This window comes from Cnephaeus nilssonii, assembly GCF_951640355.1.
Source record: "Cnephaeus nilssonii genome assembly, chromosome: 7".
NCBI lineage: Eukaryota > Metazoa > Chordata > Mammalia > Chiroptera > Vespertilionidae > Cnephaeus > Cnephaeus nilssonii.
The window spans coordinates 55,552,727-55,574,970 of NC_137078.1; the positions used below are offsets into that span (position 1 = coordinate 55,552,727).

Sequence of the window (22,244 nt, forward strand, 5' to 3'; positions counted from 1 at the left end):
AGGCAAGGACAGGAGAGTCCAGCATCACTGAAGCCAGGGAGGAGACACTGTTCAGGAGGATGCATATGTTAAGAAAACAAAGTTAGACTCTTGAGCAAAGAAAGATAGTAAGTGATAAGAGCCATTTCAAACTGAAGGAGTCTTAATCCTGTAGGGTAAGAACATTTTTAAAAATGAGAATTTTCCAGGGCTTGTTCAGAACTTTGCAAAGGCAAACATGGATAGGAAGGGGCATTATTTTAAATCGGTAAGTTCTCGTGGCCAGGCAAAAGGAAACATGGGTATGACTAAGAGGCAGAGACTCTAATAATCATTATTAGTGTTTCTCATGAGGACCTACATAAGAATCATTTTGGAAGCTTTTAAAGACAGATTCTTGGGCCTTGCCCCAGGCCTACTGAAGCAGATTTAACAGGTGCCCCAAGTGTTCTAGATACACAGTGAAGTGAGGAACCCGCTGCTCAGGCTCGGCAGCTCTCTCCTCCAGATTTATTACCCAGGATTGGCTCATCCTCGTGGTTCCCTGCCAGGTTTGCTAAGGACGGGAGGAGGATGGGACCATCCTGTTCTTTAGCAACAGTCTTACCTGGAATCTGGGGCAGTTTTCCTTTCAAATAAGAATAGCCAATTCTTCTCGCTTAGGTCTTTTCCCACGGCCCCTAGTGCTGTCTTTGCTATAGAGACCACCTATCAGAATGAGCAACAGGCCCGTGCTCCTGGCTCACACTTGCCCCTGCTTTCTCCCCACTCTGTCCTTGTACACAACCTTGATGTTCGGGGGAAGCAGTGTAGAGTGGTGATTGAGAGGATGACCTTGAGAGTCAGGTGGTCCGAGTCCCAGCTCTGCTTCGTTAAGTCAACATAATCTTGACAAGACCTTTTTGCCCACTCTGTGCTTTGTCTGTCAAATAGAAATGATAAAAGAATTCATCTCTAAGAGGATTAAATGAAATGACTCATGGAACTGACTTACCTAACACATACTAAGTACTCAATAAGTGGTGGTAGTTATCCACTTTTTTTTTAAAATATATATTTTTTATTGATTTCAGAGAGAAAGGGAGAGGGAGAGAAAGATAGAAACATCAATGATGAGAATCATTGATCTGCTGCTTCCTGCATGCCCCTTACTGGGGATTGAGCACACACCCTGGGCATGTACCCTTGACCAGAATCGAACCCGAGACCCTTCAGTCCACAGGCCAATGCTCTAGCCACTGAGCCAAACCAGCTAGGGTGGTAGTTTTCCTCTTTCATCATTATAACAGCAACTTTATCATCATCATCATCATTATTATTCAGGGACATGTGCCCTGGATGGCGGGTAAAATCAACTAAAGAAAAATGAGGACCTCAGAAGGGCTTGCAAATACAGAAGCACAACTTCTAGCAGCCGAGCTCTGTTGAGGTCTCCAGAGAGAGCTGCCCATGTTCTTTTTCGCTCTGCTGATCCTGAGCGTCTATAAACTTCTTAGAAGAGCTCTGATCACTCTCTCCTCCCCATCTCCAACCATGATTCCCACCGCTCCCAGCAGCCTTTCCTCATCTCTCTCCCATTTTCCTCCCTGACGGGCACTTTGTTCTTCTTGCTCTTTACAGTCAGTGCTGAACGGGGAGCAGGATCAGACAGGTCACTGTGTCAACCACCCTTGGCCTCAGGGAGAGGGTGGTTGGGGAGAAGGAGAAAAAGAATTTTGTCTTACCTTTCCCTCTTTTCAAGGGCACATGCCCCGGTTGCGGGCTCGATCCCCAGTGGGGGGCGTGCAGGAGGCAGCTGATCAATGATTCTCTCTCATTATTGATGTTTCTATCTCTCTCTCCCTCTACCGTCTTCTCTGAAATAATAAAAATATATTTTTTAAAAAAGGTTTAGAATTTAGCATATTCAGCAATAGTGGTCTGATACTAATAGGAATCATAGCTGACCTTTGCAAGTTATTTACGGATCACAAAATGGCACATTAACCATTGTGTATCAGTTGGGATTCAGCTATAGCAAACAGAAACGCGCTCGGAAACAGCAGAATGGGCTTTAATTCAGGGGATGGGGAGCTTGCATAATCAAAGGAAGGCCTGGAGGGCTCTGGATGGAGCCCTCCACCGGTTTCCAGTCTTCACCGCAGAACTGGCCCCAGGGCCAGGCAGGAAGTGAAGAGTTGGGAGGCTGCTGCAGCCACACAGCTCTTAGCACCATATTGCTAGTGACGACTCGGGGTGCCACCACCTCCACAAAGAGCAACTTGCCCACCACCCCGCTTGCCAGCAGAAATGAGCCAACAGCAGGAGAGTGGCCTTCTCCCTCGGGTCACCCAGAGCCCTAGCTGCTGGGGAACCTGGTGTCTGAGTTGGCTCGGGCTGCCATAACAAGGCACCGCCGACAGGGTGGCTTAAACAACAGAAATGAATTTTCTCAGTGTTTTGGGGGGTGGAAGTCTGTGAGCAAGGTGTCGGCAGGGTTGGTTTCTTCCGAGGCCTCTTTCTTTGGCTCGTTGATGGCTTGCTTCTCCCTGGGTCTTCACATGGTTACCCCTTTTGTACCCGTCTGTGTCTGCATTCCTTCTTCTTATGAGGCCACCAATAATACTGGATTAGGGTCCATTCTAATGATTGCCTTTTAAGTTAATCGCCACCTTAAAGGCCCTATCTCCAAATACAGTTCATGCTGAGGTACTGGGGGTTAGGACTTCAACATATGAAATGGGGGAAGGGAGCACAATCCAGCTGATACCACGAGGAGACTTAGCGTCTTACTTTCCATCCCTGCACTACAGCAAGGCGCCCAGGAGGGCAGGGCAGCTGCCCAGGGCCACCCATCAGGGACTGTGGAGTGCTTCGAGCACTTTGCATGGGATGTGATCAGAGGGTGCACATACTTAGTGCTCAGCCCAAGTACTCTTTATACTTATTACACTCACATGCTTATTTTATCTGATCTTAACAGTCCTTTGAGGTACAAAAGTATTATTATCCCCCATTTTTCCCATGAGAAAATTGAGGCTTAGAGAGGTGACAAGTCCTTCCCAGGGCCCCAAAGCTAGGAAGGGGCAGGAGTGAGCTCAAGTCCCCTGGCCTAATCCTTGAGTATGCCTGGAACTAGATAGCCAAGGCATAGTATAAAGGAAGGCCATATCACACGTTCAACTAGAGGGCTCAGCAAGGGGGCTAGCAAGTGTTAAAGGGGCAGCCACTACTCAGATCCAGCCCAGATTGTAAGATTTCTCCGACTTTTCCAGAAATCTTTTATTTGCAAACTTTGACAATCACTCTGTTAAAACACAGATCCTTTTGAGTTAACCCTTTGTGGGCCCCAACCAAACACATCTGTGGGATGGATTCAGCCCATAGACCCTGACAGAAAATAAGTGTTCATGAAAATAGGAAAACTGTTCCTAAGGATCTGACTCTGCACTCCCCACACTTCCTGCCATATTAGAAAGATGTTGCTACCTGGTCATATGACCTTGAAATTCTTGTGCTGTCTGAATTTTCCTCTTGTGTCTCGCCACATACGTGTTTTCTGCCTTGTTAATGAGCCTAGGGGCCCAGCATTCATTGAGCATTTGTATGTACAGGGTGCATCACTGATAGGCACTCCCAACAACCCTAGGAGATAGGGATTGTGCCCCCTTTAACAAATGAGAGGACAGGCTGGAGCTGGAGTAATACCCTGGTAGCTGAAGGCAAGATCAGAGGGTAAGTAGAAACCTGTTTTTTGTTTTGCCTGCTCTTTTCTAACAGCCACGAGGGGTGTGTTTGCTCATGAGCATTGGCTTCGCTCCAGTGATTCAATTCCTGGCCAGGCCATGGTGACTTGTGATGCAGATCCTGGGGCTGCCTAGTGTCTTCCTTCCAGGGTGTGATATTCTTCCCACCTCTCCCCTTCTCTCCCTGCTTCAGGTCTCTCTAGACCAGGGGTCCTCAAACTTTTTAAACAGGGGGCCAGTTCACTGTCCCTCAGACCGTTGGAGGGCCGGACTGTAGTTTAAAAAAAAAAACCTATGAATTAATTCCTATGCACACTGCACATATCTTATTTTGAAGTAAAAAAACAAAACGGCAAAAACACCCGCATGTGGCCCGCGGGCCGTAGTTTGAGGACGCCTGCTCTAGACAAAGATTAAAATGTCCATATTTCCCTAAGGGGACATTCTGTTCCTAGGAATTTCTAGGACCCTGGGAATTCAGATGAACAACAGCTTTAAACCCAATGCAAATTATCTGAATAGCTAACTGCTATATATGTTTATTCAAATCTGTTAGCCCCATGCAAAATTGAAAACAAGGCTACTGGAGGTCTGCACAGGCATGCACAGGCCTTGGCCTTTCTGAGTGGCTCAAGATCTCCAGATGCTGACCTCAGTCCTTGCCTAGGAGCAGCAGCAAGAACATTCTTGCTTAACTTGCAGACCGGGCCGGGGACAAGGAGAGGATTGGGGGGGGGGGGGGGGGGGGGAGACTGTCCTCCAGGGCATTAGACAGATAAACAGATACCTTCTGCACCAGAACAGGTATTGCACAAACATGAGGCAGTCGGCAGGCTCGTAACTCCAGGTCTTGGAGCGTCAAGGTCACCCTTGATTAAGAACCACATCGTGGACTGTTCAGTGATGGCCGGAGTGTTTGTGAATCAAATCTATTGGCATTGCATCCTTTGTGTGGTACCGTGGGAAGTGTGGCTTCTGAGGTGAAAAGGCTTACAAACTAGGTTAGCTTGGAGCAAGTTTTTCTTACCCGAGTTGTCTCATCTATGAAACAAGGATAAAATCGTGATATACCTTTTGGAATTAGAGCCAGGCTTCATGGACTAATGCATATGAAAGCACCGTGTGCAGTCTGCAGTTCCATACAAAGAGCAGGTATTGTTTGCCTTGGAAGCTATTCTTGGAGTAAGAATAAAGTATGCTTTTCATCCACCTAGTAGCACAAACAAACAGCTAGATATCCTTGCCATTAAGGGAAGACCAAAGAAAACCCTCTGAAGGTGCAGAGGTGTTTGTTTCCCAGCCTCTTGCTCTGATTCTGCTCAGGCCCAGCTGTTGAGATGCGAAGCAGCAGCTGCAGCTTGGGAGGAAAACCTCAGCGGGCCCTCCAGCCCCTGGACACAGCCCCCACTGCTCAAGAATTAACAGCAGTGGCCCTCCTTGCACAGACAAGAGGCAACTCAGCTTCTTAAGTTGAAACAATATAATTTTGATCTGATTTCTCCACAGGAAGCATAAGATTTTATTCTTGGAAAAGAGAAACTGTATTTGAGTTGGGAGCCCGAGAGAGGCTGGCAGGGCAGAAGGGGATGGCAGGCTACCTGAGCAGTGGAGAAGCTGTCTGATGCCTGGGGAGGCAGTCTGGGAGCGGGTAGGTCAGAACACAGACTTCAGGATAGGGGAGAGCTGCAAGGAGCCATGCTGGCGGGTGTGCATTGTGAATTGCTGGCTGTTTTTAATCGTGACTATAATAGAGTCAGGAAGTAAGAAAGTCCTTCATGTACTAGATGCAAAGTTTCTGGCCAGTGTTCCAGAGGCCTACCCAAGCATTTTATAAATAGAACCTGACTGCGGACTCTTTGCTTATGGCCATGCGGGTGGGAGCAATGACTGATCCGGTCCTGATTTGTGTGAACTGTTCTGCAGTTACAGGAAAGCTTGCTCAGGCCTTGGAAACTTTAGCCCTGGAGGTTGAGAAGAAGAGGAGAATGCTTGGCGCTATTCTCAGGCCAGGGGAACATTTAGAAAGTCCTTGGGGTGCAGCCTGGAAACCACAGGCCGTCGGAAAGGGTGTCATGTTCGCTTTCTGGAGGCTGGGGGGCCGGTGCTCAGGATCAGGGCCAGCTGGCAGGGGAGCCCAGGGTAACGTGCCACAGGGAACAAAATCTGGAAGCAGCGTGCTGTGAACCGGGGCACTTCATACTTTTCACAGCGAGCCTGCCTGCTGCCTGGGTCCCATTTCAAAGACTGTTAATAAGCTCGTGCCTGGGAGCACAGGGATGGGCTGGGCCAGGCCAGTGGGTGTGAGCAAAATCCCTGGGAGGACCTCCTAGGCCTGCTGGGGTGGGGTGGGACAACTGAAGAATCTGAGGAAGAGGCAGCTGGTCGGGGAGTGTATTGAAACGAGGTCACCCTGAGCCACCAGCCCCGCCCCAGCATTCCTCCTCCCAGCTTCTGCACTGCTAGAGCTTCCTTATTTCAGGGGATTTCTCTATTGGGTGTCACAAACCATTCCATTCTGTCCTGACACTAGCATGCAGCAGAACTGCCTACAGATGCTATCAAAAAGGGGGGTTGATGCCCGTAGACCACCCAGACCTCGTCAGTCTAAACCCTTGAGGCTCACTGACCAGGGGAGGCAGACAGGTACACAGGGAATTTCGGTTCGCTGTGCTGGGTGTGACCCCGGGGGAGAAACATAATAGCAGCTGCTGTTCGTAGAGTGCCTTGGTCCTATGCTGAACCCTACGTGTGCGTCAGCAAATTAAATCCTCAAAAATAGTTGTATCCTTATATTACAAGTGAGAAAACTTGGGCTCGTGGAGGCTAAGTAACCTGTTTCAGGAACCAGTCTCGTCCAGCTCGCGTGAGGCAGAGGCAGGGTCCAAACCCAGGAATGTGACACTTGCTGATTAGGCTGGATTTTCAGAGTTTTGCACACAGTTTTATTGGTGCATTTGACCCAAGGCTGCCTGTGACCTCAGAGGGCAGAAGCCCTACCCAAGGCCTTGAACTCAGCCACTGGGCGCGTTCTAAGCGTGGAACTCGGGTGGACACGGCGGAGCACAGAGGTCACCTGTGTTTTGCAGCCTTGTCTGGTCTAAGCCTTTATGGCAGACATGCTTTGGGCAGCTGCGGCCCCTCCACAACGTTGAGACAACCTGGGTTTGCTGCTGGTGCCACAGCACCGAGGCGGCACACCTACCGTCATCCCCCTGCTCCTGTGAGTCACAGAACTGCCACCCGGCCTGCATTTCCCTGCAGATGCCACTAGGCCCAGAGAGAACTTAGCCATATATGGCAGGGCTCCAGCTGGCCCTCCCCTTAGAATATACCACTGGACAACCAGAGGGGTTGAAGCTCAAGGACCAGGAGGTTTCCTTTGATTTTCACTGGGTGGCTGGGGAAAGGGAGGAAGAGGCAGACTAGAATCCAAGGGCTGAGGCCTGAGAGGAGAGTCAACCCAGGACCATGTAGTGGGTGCAGGATTAGCAAGTGCCCTGGCTGCCAGGATGAGGCCTGAGAGGTCAAAGGAGGGAATGACTAAGTTTCACTAAATATGTTGGGCTGTTCAGTTTATCCCACTTGCCATTTGCTGTGGATCTGTCTGTCACTGAGAGTCTTCCAGCTGAGAGGTCCCTACGTTTTCTGGGATAACGTCGTCCTTATCTGCCTCACCAATATTCTCCCAACTGTTGCAAATCCTGGTAGCACCTAAAACTGCACCCTTTGTGCAGAGTTCTCCGGGGGCACTGTCTTTTGCCATTTTCTGTTGCCAGAACTTGCAGCTGTGTAATAGTTGGGTAAGAGAGCCAGAGTGAAGTAAAACCAAGCCTTCTATTAAAGCACACAGCAGTAGCACTAACTGCACATGTAATGTGGCTCAGGTTGCACATGATCACATTTGCTGGGGGCCCTCTACCTACTGCAAATGTTTATGTATATTTGTTCCCCTTTAAAAAGCCCTAGACCAGGCTACTTTATGCTGTATATGGGGTGCATGGATTAAACTACTAACTAGTACTGGGTTTCTGCAGACCAAAGGTTTATGAAGGTGCTCAAATGGGTAGCAAGCTTAGACAACCAGGCCACCACTCACTGCCGAGGGGTATTTCAGTACCTCATAGATGTTGACTGGGAAAATGCATCCTTCCCCCCTCAGGTAACACAAAGCATTAAAAATGTTTAAACAACATAAAGATGATTGTTATTCACCTTTTAAAAAATTCTCTCCTGCTTTCAGGTAAAAACAATAATTGAAGATGTCAAGCAAAACAGCAAGCACCAACAACATCACCCAAGCAAGGAGAACTGTGCAGCAGTTAAGACTAGAAGCTTCCATCGAGAGAATAAAGGTAAGATGATTGGATTGGATGTGTTTTCTGAAGGCCAGGCCACGTTTCAGAGAAGGTGATGCTACTTAATGCAGCTTGGTGCTGGGATTTTCCTAGAGCAGTGGTCGGCAAACTGCGGCTCACGAGCCACATGCAGCTCTTTGGCCCCTTGAGTGTGGCTCTTCCACAAAATACCACATGCGGGCGTGCACCTACAGTGCGATTGAAACTTCGTGGCCCATGCGCAGAAGTCTGTTTTCGGCTCTCAAAAGAAATTTCAATCGTTGTACTGTTGATATTTGGCTCTGTTGACTAATGAGTTTGCCGACCACTGTCCTAGAGCAAGCTGCAAGCCTTAGACTCTTAATTTTCATTTCTACCAAGCACAGGCCTCATTTCAAAAGCACCGGGAAGCCAGAGCATCTGAGTTAGCCTCTCTATTGGGACAAAAAACCTAAAACCTGTGGCAGGATTTCCGGAGGGCCTACTTTCCCTGAGCCAACACGGTCAGGTCCTGGGATTGCTGGGTTTTATGTTGGCACAGGGATTCCTCGTCATCCCCCTGGAATTTATTAAGTGTTCTGATTTACCAGTGCAGCTGAGGCAGGCCTGCATCACAAGTCAGCAATCGGGGTCTCCTTTTTAGGAGAATGCAGCTTTCTAACTGTGTGTGGGCTTTAGTGGCCACGTTCTGCACCTGGGTGAGCCATGCCAGCCCTGGTAGAAACGGGAAGGTATGTGCTAGGTCACCTGACTTAGGAGTCCCCCCTCCTAAAAAAAAAATCCCAAGAAAGGACTAGGCGGTGAGTGCCCTGGAATGCTGTGAGTAATGCTGTTTCCTAGAAACTGAAGCAGTCACCTGATAAATTCCTCTGGGCCTGGAGATAGTCACCTGTCTTTAAAACACGAGGCCTGCTGTGCTGTAGTTGACAGGGTTCAGCTGAGGACACTGGTCTGAGCATTCGCAGGGATCTCCCACCAGCCTCTGAACTGGGCCTGGCATTTTCCATTTTTAACTCGAGCCAGAGCGAGGCCCTGCATCTTCCCATGCTGGCTTTGTCTCTTTTTTACTTTCCCAAGCCCAATCAGCAAATCTTGAAACTCCAGTAGTATTTGGCTCTAAACCCATAATTTGGTTTTTTAACTGTGTTCTGCATCCTAATCGATTTTAGGGGTGGGGAGGAGGGAGATAGAAACTAAGATACAACCTTCCATTGATTCTTTTTTTTTTTTCTTACCTCCCCCAACTCTTTATTTTGAGAAATGTCAAATCTATGGAAGAGTTGCAATAGCAAACACCCATGTACTCTTTACCAGGATTCATCCATTGTTCACATTTTGCCCTCTCTTTTTCTGTCCCTGCACACACATACTCACAAAATACATACAATTTTTTTTCTTTGAACCACTTAAAAGTTATTGGCAGACATCGTGACTCATCACCCCTAAATATTTCACCCAAGTACAAGAGCATTCTCCTACACGACTGCCGTACAGTGGTAACACTCAGGATCCGCTGAGAATACTAGTATTATCTAACACACAGTTCATTCATGAAGAATCCAGGCTGCTCTCTCTGCAGAGTGGCCCTCATTCCAGATGGAATTGTTTGCTGATAATTAGATTCCAGTTAAATGATTTGGCGGAACACTAGCTAGCTGGTGATGTGTCAGTGTTCACAGTAGGAGATAGATGATGTCAGTTTTATCCCTTGATTAAGGAAGGCGTTATATGCCAGATTTTGCCATGTAAATGTACCTTTCCCCCTTTAACGAGTAATCTGCGACTGACATTGTTCTCTAACAGTCTTCCACCCAATACATGAGCATTCAAACACTTTTTTCCCCCCCAGTTTGTAAATAAAGCATTCCCTTTCCTGTTTGTCTGCATGTTAGGTATCAAAGGCATCAGCCGATCTCATGTCCTACTGTGAGGAGCATGCCAGGAATGACCCTCTGCTGATAGGGATACCAACCTCAGAAAACCCTTTCAAGGACAAGAAAACGTGCATCATCTTATAGAGGAAGAGTGAACCCGTTCCTTTCGTCTCTTCAACAAATCAAATTATGAGCAGCTCCTTGAAGAGAATTACCTTCAGCTTATTTGGTAACCACTGCTAATAACTAAAATGCTCTTAACATGGAATAATAGACTCCGAAGTCTTTATTTTCCAAGGTGTCCTTTCTCTGAAATACCCTTTACTGATCTAATACAAAGTAACAATCTTGTTTTCCATTTGGTAACCATGGTGTTATATTGGGTTGCTGCTTAACGAAAAGTCAGTCTGGGCCTTTTAAAAAACACAAAGATATGCTTTCAAATATATGAATGATCCATGTATGTCAAGACCTAAATTACCTAAGCCCCTGTCTAGATTAAAATGCCAAGAATAACTTAAGTCCTTAAACCATTATATTATAATGTGTTCTTAATAGGGTTGCGCCAACCTGTACAGTGTATACGGATGAGGAGTGTTTTGTGTATATAGGTATATATACATGTCTTTGTATATACACATATCAAAGCTTATTTGCTTATTAAAATGTCTCTCCATACCATCAGTCCCTCAGCTCCAGAAGTTATCCCTTTATCTTAAGCTATGTGTAAGTAGAATAAGAAATTCTTTTTACATAGTTATTATACAAAAACTAAAGGCCATCCTAAAGGTTGTATTCATTGCCATCAAGTAATGAAGTCATCTCTTGCTGACCCTCTTCGGCTACAATAAACTGTGCCAATTAAAAATTTTTAAGTGACCTGAACGCCCTTTTATAATGTGAGGTATTCACTCCCAAGAGGCCTTTCGGGCTTCAGTGATCCTGAGTCTAGAGAAGCGGAGGACACTGGGTGGGTGTGCCCAGGGCTCAACACCTGCCATTGCCACCCTAATGATGGGAATGGACAGACGAGTGCTCAGGAGCCTGGCAGAGAGAGGAACAGCAATGTTTGAAAACCAGCTGCTATTCCTGATCAGACTTGGTGACTTAGCTCCTCTTTTTCTCACTGCCTTGCCTTTTGTCTTTTCTCTCCTACCAGAACATCTCTTGGCAGAGGTAATGTTCACCTCCCCACCCCAGTGGGGGGAACATGGTGGGAACTGAACATACAAAAAACATAACGGTATTAAGACACAAGCTCTTTTCAAACATCTGCAGTGTCGGTGTCATCCCTACCTTGTCCACAAACCATCCGAGAGACGTGGATTCAGTGGCATATGACCCGGGCCCAAGGGTTCCAGCCGCTGGGCATTGGGTTCCTTGATTTTCCTCTGGGCACAAATGTAGCCCTCACATCCTCACAGTGTCGATCCCAAAAGAAGGAATCTCCTATAACCAGAGAGTATGTTAACTTTGTCAAAGGGGAAGAGAGGTTCTTTTTTTTTATTAAATGCTCACTTAAGGGCACAAACCATACCCTTGGCCTTTGATATTTTAATTCATCTTTAGTTCATTCAAAATATCTACTAATGAAGGATTATAAACATATTCTCAAAAAAAGGACTCAACCCCAAGAAGGAATTATTTGCAACAGATTTTTCCTAGTTCGGTGCAATCTTGCTCTACCATGCAAGCCCCTTTCAAAATTGAATGTCTGGGCTTTGAGAATTATGGTAATTGTGGATAAACAAATGCAGGACCATTTTTAAACTGCTCAAATATGTTCAGTATTTCTCCACGCCACCTGTCTACTCAGCATAGTGAACTGCCCTCGTTTTTCTAAGACCACGTGAATCTCGCCACTGCCCTACACCTCTTTGTCATCTGGAGCTTGGTTCTGCAACATGACCAATTCCCAAGTCACCTGTCTAGGAGGGAGAAGGGTTCACCTTTCCAACGGTGAACTTTGAAATGTACACTAAAAAGACAACTTTACATTTAATGCTTCACTTAAGGAGATATTCTTTTTTTTTTTTAATAAGTACATTTTTCTGGTAGTTTCAGAACACTGTTTCTTTAAATATTTATAATACGTCTTGTTAAAGTATTTTCATGAAATTATGTTTATTATATAGGTGTGTGCACAATTTTGGTAGCAGGCATAGTTTATTCTTCAATACTAAAACATGTTCTTTTACCTAACAGAAAACAAATATATTTTGCTATATACTTGTTCATATGCTTGTAATGATAAGGAATAGAATTGAGGCCCCAGGAGATTTTATTTTATTTTTGCTGGCCAGGCATAAGAGCCATAAGTATAATTGTCACGTAACTTCCTAACTAGGTAGAGGGCCTGTTCAAGAAAAGTGAAGTCAAATCCTTCAATGCTGGACCCAAGGGGGGAAAATTGTAGCTAAATGCTGACTTACTTATAGCTAGATGTCTATGTGAGAAAATATAATATATGTATACATATATATGATATGCAGAAGTCACTTTTATTTATCAGGCTTTATTCTACTTATGAAGCCACAGTTCAACTGTTCTGCAGCAGCTGGTTTATGATGATGGACAAATGCCCAGTGTGTGTTATTTTTCCGACTGCCACTATAATGACACACAATCACATATATACATGCAGCTTCTTGGCTTCCTATCTATGAAGCCATTTACATATGTTCACTCTGCTTTGTCTTTGATGCTGCTTCTGTTAACAGTGATCTTTTTTTTATTCTTATACCTTCATTCATTCATCATAAATCTGTCCAGTTGAGGCCTCAGGGTCATGGCAAGGCATGCTAGACAAAATGTCATGACTCCAAAGAATTTTCTAGAGAGAAAACACTTTATATACCAGGTGGTTCCCAAGTTATAGATTGTAAGTACTTTTTTTTTCTAAAAAGAATCAGCATTTTATATTTCCTTACTTTATTAAAATAAAAAGTGCCATCCTTATCTTTTAAAGGAAAGGCGTGATTTGCTTTCTCTTTATTTGGACTATTTTTGTACTTGACTGATTTTTAAACTATCAGAAAAAGAATTGTACCGATGATTTTGGGACATAGGTTAGTTTAGGTAATGGGGGATGTGCCAAATTTTCTCTTCAGATGCCTCTTTTCAACCGATTTCCAATTACAATAGTGTCGTCTGAGTGACTCCCCCCAATTTTGATTTAAGACTGAATAGGTCTAAGAAGTGAATTACACTACATGCCAGTCCTTTCTCAATAAAATAAATAGAATACAGACTATGTTATGAATTGTATTGATTTCTTTTATGGTGTACCTGTTAACAGGAAAAAGTACATTAAATCAATAGAATTATATGTATGTTAAAATAGAGCACTTACCTAAAGCTGGGTGGCTTAGTTTTCTAGCCAGTCCTGTGTCCCTGTGTCCTATGGCTTTGGACAAGGCACTTCATCTCCCCGGGCCTCCACTTGCCATCTGTAAAACAAGGGGCTTGTTTTAGATGGTGGCTGAGATCCCTTCCTGCTCTCAGATGCCTCGGGCCAAGGGCCCACCCCTCTACTTGTCTGCCAACGTGTTGGTGCTATAAGCTACTTCAAATATAAAATTGGTTTGTCTATCATGTATGCTCATTTAATAGCTTATGAAAGGCCTTTTTGTCATACAGCCTTTTTTTTCTAGTTTTGTGGACTTGATTGCTGTAATAATGTCTTGTTTTTAGCTATGTAACTATAAACATATATTCTCTTGACGTCTCAGTAAAATTTGATATGTAGTTGATGGGATCTTGTTATTTTATAAAATTCTTTGGCTACTCATCTGTCCAGCATCTGATTCACCTAAACACTGTGATCATTGTTTGGAAATCTGTCCTATGGAAAGAATAAAAGCATTTGTTTCACAGCTAACATGTTCACAGATTTGAAAGACGTTTCATTAAAGCACCATTGATCTCTGTCCTGGGTCAGTGCCTCATTGTGTCATCCTACGCGTGTTTAGCTGAACAAATGAAAAGAAGACCAGTTCTCTTCCCCTTTCCTTCATTCCTTCAGTTAACACTTTCTGAGCACCTGCTGAGAGCCAGGTGTTGAATGCAGACTCTGATGACACTCCAATCAGACACACATCAGCCCATGAGAAGCTTACAGTCTCGAGTGAGGAGGGTAGGAATCACAGCCATATAGCGAATAATTACATCCCCGTGTGAAACGTGCCGCATAACTCAGGGGAATGCCCAGTGCTATGAGAGCCCAGAAGAAAGAGAGCTACACATGAGAAGGCTGATCAGGGAGGTGATGTTCGAGCTGGGTCTTCAGAGAAGAAACCCTTTAAGCATTCGAATGAAGTCTTAGGAGGAAATGATGGAGGAGAAAAGGGAGCTCAAAAGCTGGTGTGCAGTGTCTCTCCCATACTACCTGTTTGTCCCACAAGAAACAGGAAGTCAGTGGAGGTTGTCAGGGAGTGACCTAAGGATTCCCAATGTGTGGAGGGCTGTTTTCCATGTTGAGACCCAGCAGTGACCATGGCAACAGATAACAAATGAGAAGGTCATTAGACTCGCAATGACTCATAGTCACCAAGTGTTTGCTGAAGGTGCCCAGCCTCCTCCTCAACCCCTTTCCCTAGGGCTGGGATTCCCACGGAGATGAAGGAAAGACAACTTCATCCAAAAAGGGAAAAACAGCCAGTGAGCACCTGGTTACGGACTGGGCAGAGGTGGCCTCTGCTTCTGAGAACCAGTACTCAAACCCTACGAAGGGTTGGAGCAAGTGATAGTCACTTCATCCTTTCTAGGAAAGGACTGAAGAATTTAGACACTTTCACCATGAAAAATAGGCAACAACTGACAAACACTTTCTCTGGCACAGGCCAAACTATCAGAAGTTCTTATGACTTTCAATGGAAGACAATTGCATGGGGGATGGTAGATGGGGTTGGATAGCATTGAGTTTAAAACAAGGTGAAGAGAGGAAGGTTAATGAGGCCAAAATGGGTAGACTATGTCAGCAATCATGGCAGATGATATGTTACACTTAATGTCATGAACAAGGAGCTCAGACCTGCAGGTCATGATAGGAGCATGTTACATGGCCTTTCAGCTCTCCTGGCTATGAGCAGTGATCAGCTTCTCATTGGCAAAATACACATATACATATGGGTAGTCATTATAAGCCACCTTATGTAAAGCTAGGTAGTCAGTCGAGTATTTCTCCCTCCTTCCTTCCCTATGCCCAAGTTTGCAAACGTTTAGCTTACAGCTCTGACTGCAGAACCTAGTCCCACGATCAGCTCTATCCATCTCCGCACAACCTGGTGTGACTATCGCCTTTAGCTTGTTTTTCAGAGTATAGTTCTATTCCACTTGCTCCTCTACCCCTTTACCACTGCCAACCTCTCTCTTCAGAAGAGCCCTTTTGTTTCTCCAATGACTATCTCCTTATCTGAGTCATTCACATCTATTAAAGGTTGTTCAACTGCAGGCTAGCCCTGGGCAAACATGTACAGTTGTTCTCAGGAACCCTCACCTCCACTATCAGTTTTTAAAGAAACTAGTATTTTCTCTGCCCTGGAGGAAAATGAAAGTTCAAATAAGTTCATCCTAAAAATGCTAATGGCTTAATATACAAGCCCATAGAAAACCATTGGCCCTACAAAATAGAACTATGGGGAAAGCAATGCTTAGCAAAAGGAGTGGAAGTTAAAGTTTTAGGTATCACTGAGAATTAATTTTACGTATGAAACATTTCTATATTCCTAGATAATCTATTCTATCATGAAAGCAAGTAATTTAAGTGGTTGAGTTACTTAATGGTAAGATCTTGAGTTTGGGAATCTAAGAAATGTGCAGCTGAGACAGCTATGTGCCAGTTGTTACTTCTGGCCTCCAGGTCCACCCTCCTCCCCCTGCCCATTCTACACACACACTGCTTAGTGACAGAAGCGAGAGCTCCCTCCTATAAAAGACCTTAAATCTGACATAGGACATTCACCATGTGATATCACAAGGACACTGGATCCACAAGTTGCTATGTTGGGGCAGGTCTAAGGTAGTCAGTCACTCACTGAACAGATGTGACCAGTGATACCTACCTGGTTATTAATGTCACCTAAGATGAGGGTAAGGATAACCTTAAAAATTGACATGTGAGATTTAGATAGTACACAAATTTATGTACCATTGACTCTGAACTGCGCAGGTCCACTTATATGGGGATTTCTTTTCAATAAATGCCTTTACTTTTTTGAGCTGCGGTTGGGAGTCTGCAGATGCAGACAGCTGACTGTATGCATTGATGTACTCCATTTTATATAGGGAACTTGGGCATCCACGGATTTGGGTATCCATAGTAGGTTCTCGAACCAATCCCCCCATGCATACTAAGTTTTGGAGGAGTCAAAAGTCATGTACAGATTTTCAACTGCTGGGGTGTCAGCACCCCTAACTCCCGTGTTGTTCAAGGGCCAACTGTATTGGGAAAACTAGAACTAGCCCTAGTTATGATATAAAGTTTCCTTCTAGAATAGATGTCCATAAAAAGTAAGCCAATTTATATTTTCAAAATGTAAACATATATAGTGCAGCTTGTACTTGGATGTGTTAAAATTCGTAAAGAAGCCTTACAGTGTGTCAGGAAACAAACATCCTTTTGGAGACCTGCACTCCGCGCGTCCTGCATGTGTGCCACAGAGCGTTGCTACCTTTAACCTTCAAAAGGCCATTGTGTTTTTTCCCCACTGGCCAAAGCATTAGATGGATTGGTTCTAAATAGACCCTTGTAGATCTGACATCAACATGGGCCATAGAACATCTGTCGATATTACGAGACATTTGTGTGAGGCGCTGGGGAAAGGAAGGACCCAACAATGACACTAGGCTGGCACTCTGCACCTGTTCTCCCATTCTAAGCCTCACAACAACTCTTAAAGGACAGTAGATGTTATTTTACTCCATCCCACAGACGAGGAACTGAAGCTCGAAGAAGTTAAGAAAGTTATGCAGGATCCTACAATTAAAAAGTACAGATGCTAATTTCATACACGGAGGTCATTCGGACACCACAGCAAACCAACTGTCTTTATACTTGTAGCATTGTTTGAATAGGGGGAGAAAAACAAAATAACTTTGGGGAAAATTAATCCAGTAAGGCAAATAAGTCCTTCAGTAATCAAGAGTGTCATGGCCTAGACCTTAACTAAGAATAAACAATAATAAATTGCAGTCACTTACTTTGGTCAGGTATTAGTCTCAGTATTTTGTACCTATTAATTAACTTAATTCTCACAACCAACCATGAGGTTGCTATTATTATTATCCACATTTTACATATAAGGAAAGGGAGGCCTGCAGAGATCCAAGGCATATTTGATACACTTAAAAAAAAAACCCTGCACTTTTCGTAAGTAGTCAATATGAAGTAAGAGAAAGAACACATGCCTTGGACTCAGGAAATGTAGGTTCTAGTCTGACTGCCATTAATTTGCTGAACAACCTGAGGAACTTTATGACTTCTGGTCATGTTTCCAGAAAAAAAAAATCTATTATTTAAAAAAGATTTAGACTAGTAATTGTTAACATTTCTTCTAGCTTTACATTTTATACAAATTTGAGAAAGAGAGCAATTCACTTATGGTTGCTTTTTGCCATCTCCACCCCACATCATTCTACATTTTCCTTTTTGAATTGAAAATCAAGAGGAAAAGAACCAAAGTCTAGAGTATGGGGTCAGAGAAGGGTATGTGGGTTTGCTGTGTATAATTATAGGTATTTAAAAGATATTTAAAGATTCACTTCCTGATACTTCAGCTGCTGACTCATCAGCAGGACTGGGAAGAATTTTTAAGGAAAAGTGAATATAGAAAGGTATTTTGTATATAGGCAATTAATAGAATTAAATGAACAAAGTTCTTCAACAAAGAAAATCTCAATGCCCTGTAAGATCTCATAAAACATAATACAAAAAATTAAACTAGTCCACTCAAACATTCCATTTCAATAACAGAACATTAGCTTTTTTAGAAGCAGTACAGACGAATTTATTCATTTGTTGAGCTTCTACTCAGAATATTATAGCTCCTGCTCACACTATGCTAAGTGTGTCCTAGGATAAACCCAGAAAAGACAAGGATATCCCAGGATAGTGGGAGTGGGGGTGGGGTGGGCAATCAGAGGTAAACAGATAAATCGCTATACAATGTGGTAAGTGCTATTATAAGAAGCTGCTCTAACTTAATGAGTCAGAAAAGGTTGCACAGAGGAGGCAATAAATCAGTTGGGCCTTGAAGGATGAGTAGGAGTTTGTTCATAAGAATAGGGAAAGATATTCTCAGCAGCAAAAACAACAGTGGATCCAAATTCTACGTTCTAAAGATTTCTGGGATATCACAGATCTTTGTGGTGGGAGTATGGGAAGGAGAATGCTAATGAGGCTAGAAAGGAAGTTTGGTTCCAAAGTGTAAGAGTTTGTATTGATTATATAAATAAAAATAGGGAGTTGGTAGAAATTTTAAAATAAGGTCTTCACATGATAATCTTTGTTTTCATAAAGATAATTAGACTGAACAAGGAGAATAAATTAGTGGAGACAAACTGGCAGTAGTAGTATTTTTTTTTATTCTAAGGTATTTTTTGGCAGTAGTATTTCTAATCTTTGTTGAGCCCCAATGGTATTTCACAATCCTTTTATTAGGATTATTCAACTCCTCCACCCCAAACCTTTATCAGCCTCCTCAAACCCTCCTATTTATCTCCTTCCCATCATGCAAAAAAAAAAAAAATCCTTCCTTCTCCATAAAATAAAATGTTGGGACCATTTGGCCTGAATTCTTAAAACTTCCCACATCCAAATGTCTCCACCACACTCATCTGAATATCTTCCATCAAATGCTCAGGCTGAGAAGCAACCTATGATTCAAGGCCAAGTCTTCCAGCTATTCCCCAAGTCCCTAATCCTCTTTTCTCCTTTATTAAAATGTTCCAAAGAGTGGTCCACCTTCGCGGTCTTCTTTTCCCCACCTCCCATTTCTCAATTGGCTGCAATCTGGCTTTTGCTCCCACCTATGTAATGAAACTGATTTTTCTCAATAGAATGGCCAGTGAATACCTGATTTCCAAGTTCAGTGGAACCCTTTAGTCTCTGCCTCCAGGTCCCCTCTGACATTTGAGTCATTCTCTTCTGTAAACTCTCCTGTGTGCACTACCCTCTTTTTGTTTGTCTTTGTTTTTTAATCCTCACCTGGGGAAATTTTTCAATTGATTTTTTAGGGAGAGTGGAAGAGAGAAGGAAAGACAGAGACAGACATGGATGTGAGAGAAACACATCGATTGGTTGCCTCTTGCACACCAAGGTACATGGCCTTGACCGGAATCGAACCCGGGACCCTTCAGTCTGCAGGCTGATGTTCTATCCACTGAGAAAACCAGCGAGGGCTGTACTATCATCTTTATGACATCACTCTCATTTTTCCCCTCCTCTGTCTCCTCTTCCTATGTCTACCTCCTAAAATCCCATCCTTAGTCTCAAGTTTCTATCTTAGCCCACTGCTGCTCTTCTCATTGTACCCATTCTTAAAGATCTCACCTGTTCTTAGAGTTGTTATATGCTCAGAACAAAACAAAATCAAATCAAAACATCCAGCCTATATTTTATGCAAGCATCAGACTTGCCTATCCTCCTGGACATTTTAATAGATGGTCACCCAAGGACCAGAAACACAACCCGTTTCCCCTCCCTAGCATTTCATTGGTGGCACTATCATCACTAAATTGCCCTCGCTGGAAACCTGAGAGGCATTCAAGAATTCTCCTCATTTCTTACATCTGATCACCCAGTCTTGCCTATTCTATTTCCCAAGTACTTCTCAAATCCACCCCTGATTTTCCTCATCAACTACAAGTTCAGGCCCGTTTCATCTCTTGACTGAACTACTGCAAAAGCCTCCGTCTAGACTGCAGCCTCTGTGGTTGCCCCTGGTATTAGGGTAATCAACTGTCTGGGTTCACTTGGGACTGTCCAGGTGTTAGCCCAGAAAATCTCGCATCCCAGAAATCCTTCAGCCTCCATTGTTCACCCTGCTTTTAGTTGCAAAGGAAACTAGCTTAAGGCCATTTATTTTTCTTCTCTTGGTTCCAATGGGGAGAGGAGGAGAGCGGGCAGTTGAGGGTGACCCACTGTGTGCATAGCTTGGAAATGGGGACACGAGTCCCTGAGCGGAGCCCAGAGGGTCAAGAGGGTCGGCGGTGGGAAAGGGATGGTGGATACGGAAAAACTCAACATAGCATCATCCAAAGGCTGCTGGAGTGAGAAGGTCCAAGCCTAGTAAGAATGTCCAGCTACAGGAGAGTGAAATCACAGGACTGCGCTTAAAACCCCCAGAGATCTTTCTCAGTCAGCCTATCGTGCTAGAACTTGAAGCACCACTCAAAATATGCGGTGATATCCATGGGCAATACCACAATTTGCTTAGACCTTTTTGAGGAGGGTGGTTTCCCGCCAGAAAGCAACTACCTGTTTGGGGGGCTATGTGGACAGGGAAGCGATCCCTGGAGACTATCTGCCTCTTACTCGCATACAAAGTCAAATACCCAAGACCACGAGTGCGCCAGCATCAACAGCATTTATGGATTTTATGATGAATGTAAAAGAAGCTGTAACATCGAACTACGGAAAGCTTTCACAGCCTGCTTTCACTGTTTACTGAGAGCAGCCATCGTGGATGAGAAACTGTTTTGCTGTCATGGAGGTTTACCACCAGATCTGCAATCTACGGGGCAGGTTTGGTGAATTGTGTGACCACCTGATGGACAAGATCGAGGTCTTCTCTGTGATCTTTTGTGGTCTAACCCCAACAAAGATGTCTTAGGCTGGGCTGAACATGACAGGAGTGTCCCTGACATTTGGTGCAGAGGTGGCTGCCGAATTTCTCCAGAAGCTTGATTTGGATCTTATATGGAAAGCCCATCCGGTGGTTGGAAATGGATAGGAATTTTTTGCAAAGAGGCAGTTGGTCACTGTTTTCTGCACCCCATTACTGTGGACAGTTTGGCGATGCAGGAGCCATGACACGTGTGGACGAAACACAGATGTGCTCTTTTCAGATTGTAAAAGCTGCAGAGAAAAAGAGGCCGAGCGCCACGGGACCCTACTCCTTCCAAGGGGTGTGATCACAAAGCAAGCAAAGACAGGGATGTCTTTTGACACGGCCTAAAGCTGAGACTTCGTCATATAGAATGCATAACCTTCAGTTTTAAAACTGCCATGTGTTTTGGTCGGCTGCTCAATGAATGGCATTTGCTGGTTCTAATATCAAATGAAAGATTTCACTCCCAGGGGAGAAAAATGTTTTATTTAATTCTCTCTTCCTTTGGCAACCAGCTTTAATGGTGGTGTTAAATCTGTACACCCCCGGATAGTTTATCCTAAGAGGTAAGTGTATAATTGACCTTTTTTTTTTTAAGTTCATTACCAGCCATGAATAAAGTAATGCTCATTTTCTTTAGGCTAATAAAGAGAGTCCTTGGAGGCTCAATCTGTGCATGTTATTGTCATAAAATGCATACAGTTGGAACGACCCACTGAACATTTTTTTTTTAATGTTAAGAATTCATTTCAAAGGGATTGCTTATTTCTCTCATTGTCTTGTCATGTACAAACTGATTTTTATAGTTATCAACATTAGGAGTAACTTTCAACCTTGCCAGCATCACTGGTATAATGTGTATTTAATTAAAGTACACTTTCCCCTACCGTATACTTAAAATGATGATGAAAGCCATTATTTTAAATGCTTGTGACTCATTCCTAAAGCCAAAGTTTCTGTTGAAATATGTACTGACACACCCCCAATACAAGAAGGCATGGTGGTGTGCCCATGCCACCTTCATGAGGATTCAGAACCAGGTTTTTTAGTTTGAATAGCAATTAGTAACATAGTGCAGTTTAAGCTATAAACGTTAACAACATTTCGTACAATTTCCATAGTTGATTCATTAAGTAATCTTTTTACAGCGGCATCAGGCCTGAACCTGTCCTTTCAGAAAGCTCCAAATTATAGAAACAATACTCTGCTATACGAGGGACATTATGCTTTCTTTGGCCTATATTCTTTATTTTTGCATGAAGTTGAGACTTATAAGTCAAAACAAAGGAACTAACATACTACCCACCAGTTTATACAGAACGTACGTAACCTATGACTTTTTAAAACTAAAATCTGTTAAAGAGAAATCTGTTTCAACAGATGACTGTGTACGATACCATGTAATAAAAGTGAACTCAGACTTATTAAATGACAAACTTGTTAAATCCTCTCAGTGTCTATTTATCAGCACAATACACACAAGAGCACTGTTGGTGGCATATT

The 22,244-nt window shown here is 43.8% G+C and overlaps 1 protein-coding gene and 1 pseudogene across 3 annotated transcripts in view; both read left to right on the forward strand.

The window, feature by feature from the left end:
• GNG12 (G protein subunit gamma 12) overlaps window positions 1–13,785 on the forward strand; it is a 119,838-nt gene extending 106,053 nt beyond the window's left edge. For both annotated transcript variants that reach the window (XM_079777615.1, XM_079777614.1), the window contains exons 3-4: window positions 7,945–8,056; window positions 9,931–13,785. In XM_079777615.1, the coding sequence (XP_079633741.1) occupies window positions 7,964–8,056; window positions 9,931–10,056 (219 nt within the window). In that variant the 5' untranslated portion in view covers window positions 7,945–7,963 and the 3' untranslated portion in view covers window positions 10,057–13,785. The remainder of the gene's footprint in view (window positions 1–7,944; window positions 8,057–9,930) is intronic.
• A 183-nt stretch (window positions 13,786–13,968) lies between these two features.
• Window positions 13,969–22,037, forward strand: LOC307103337 (serine/threonine-protein phosphatase PP1-gamma catalytic subunit-like; annotated as a pseudogene). The gene has a single exon. The product of its transcript is annotated as a serine/threonine-protein phosphatase PP1-gamma catalytic subunit-like (transcript).
• Window positions 22,038–22,244: the final 207 nt, after the last annotated feature.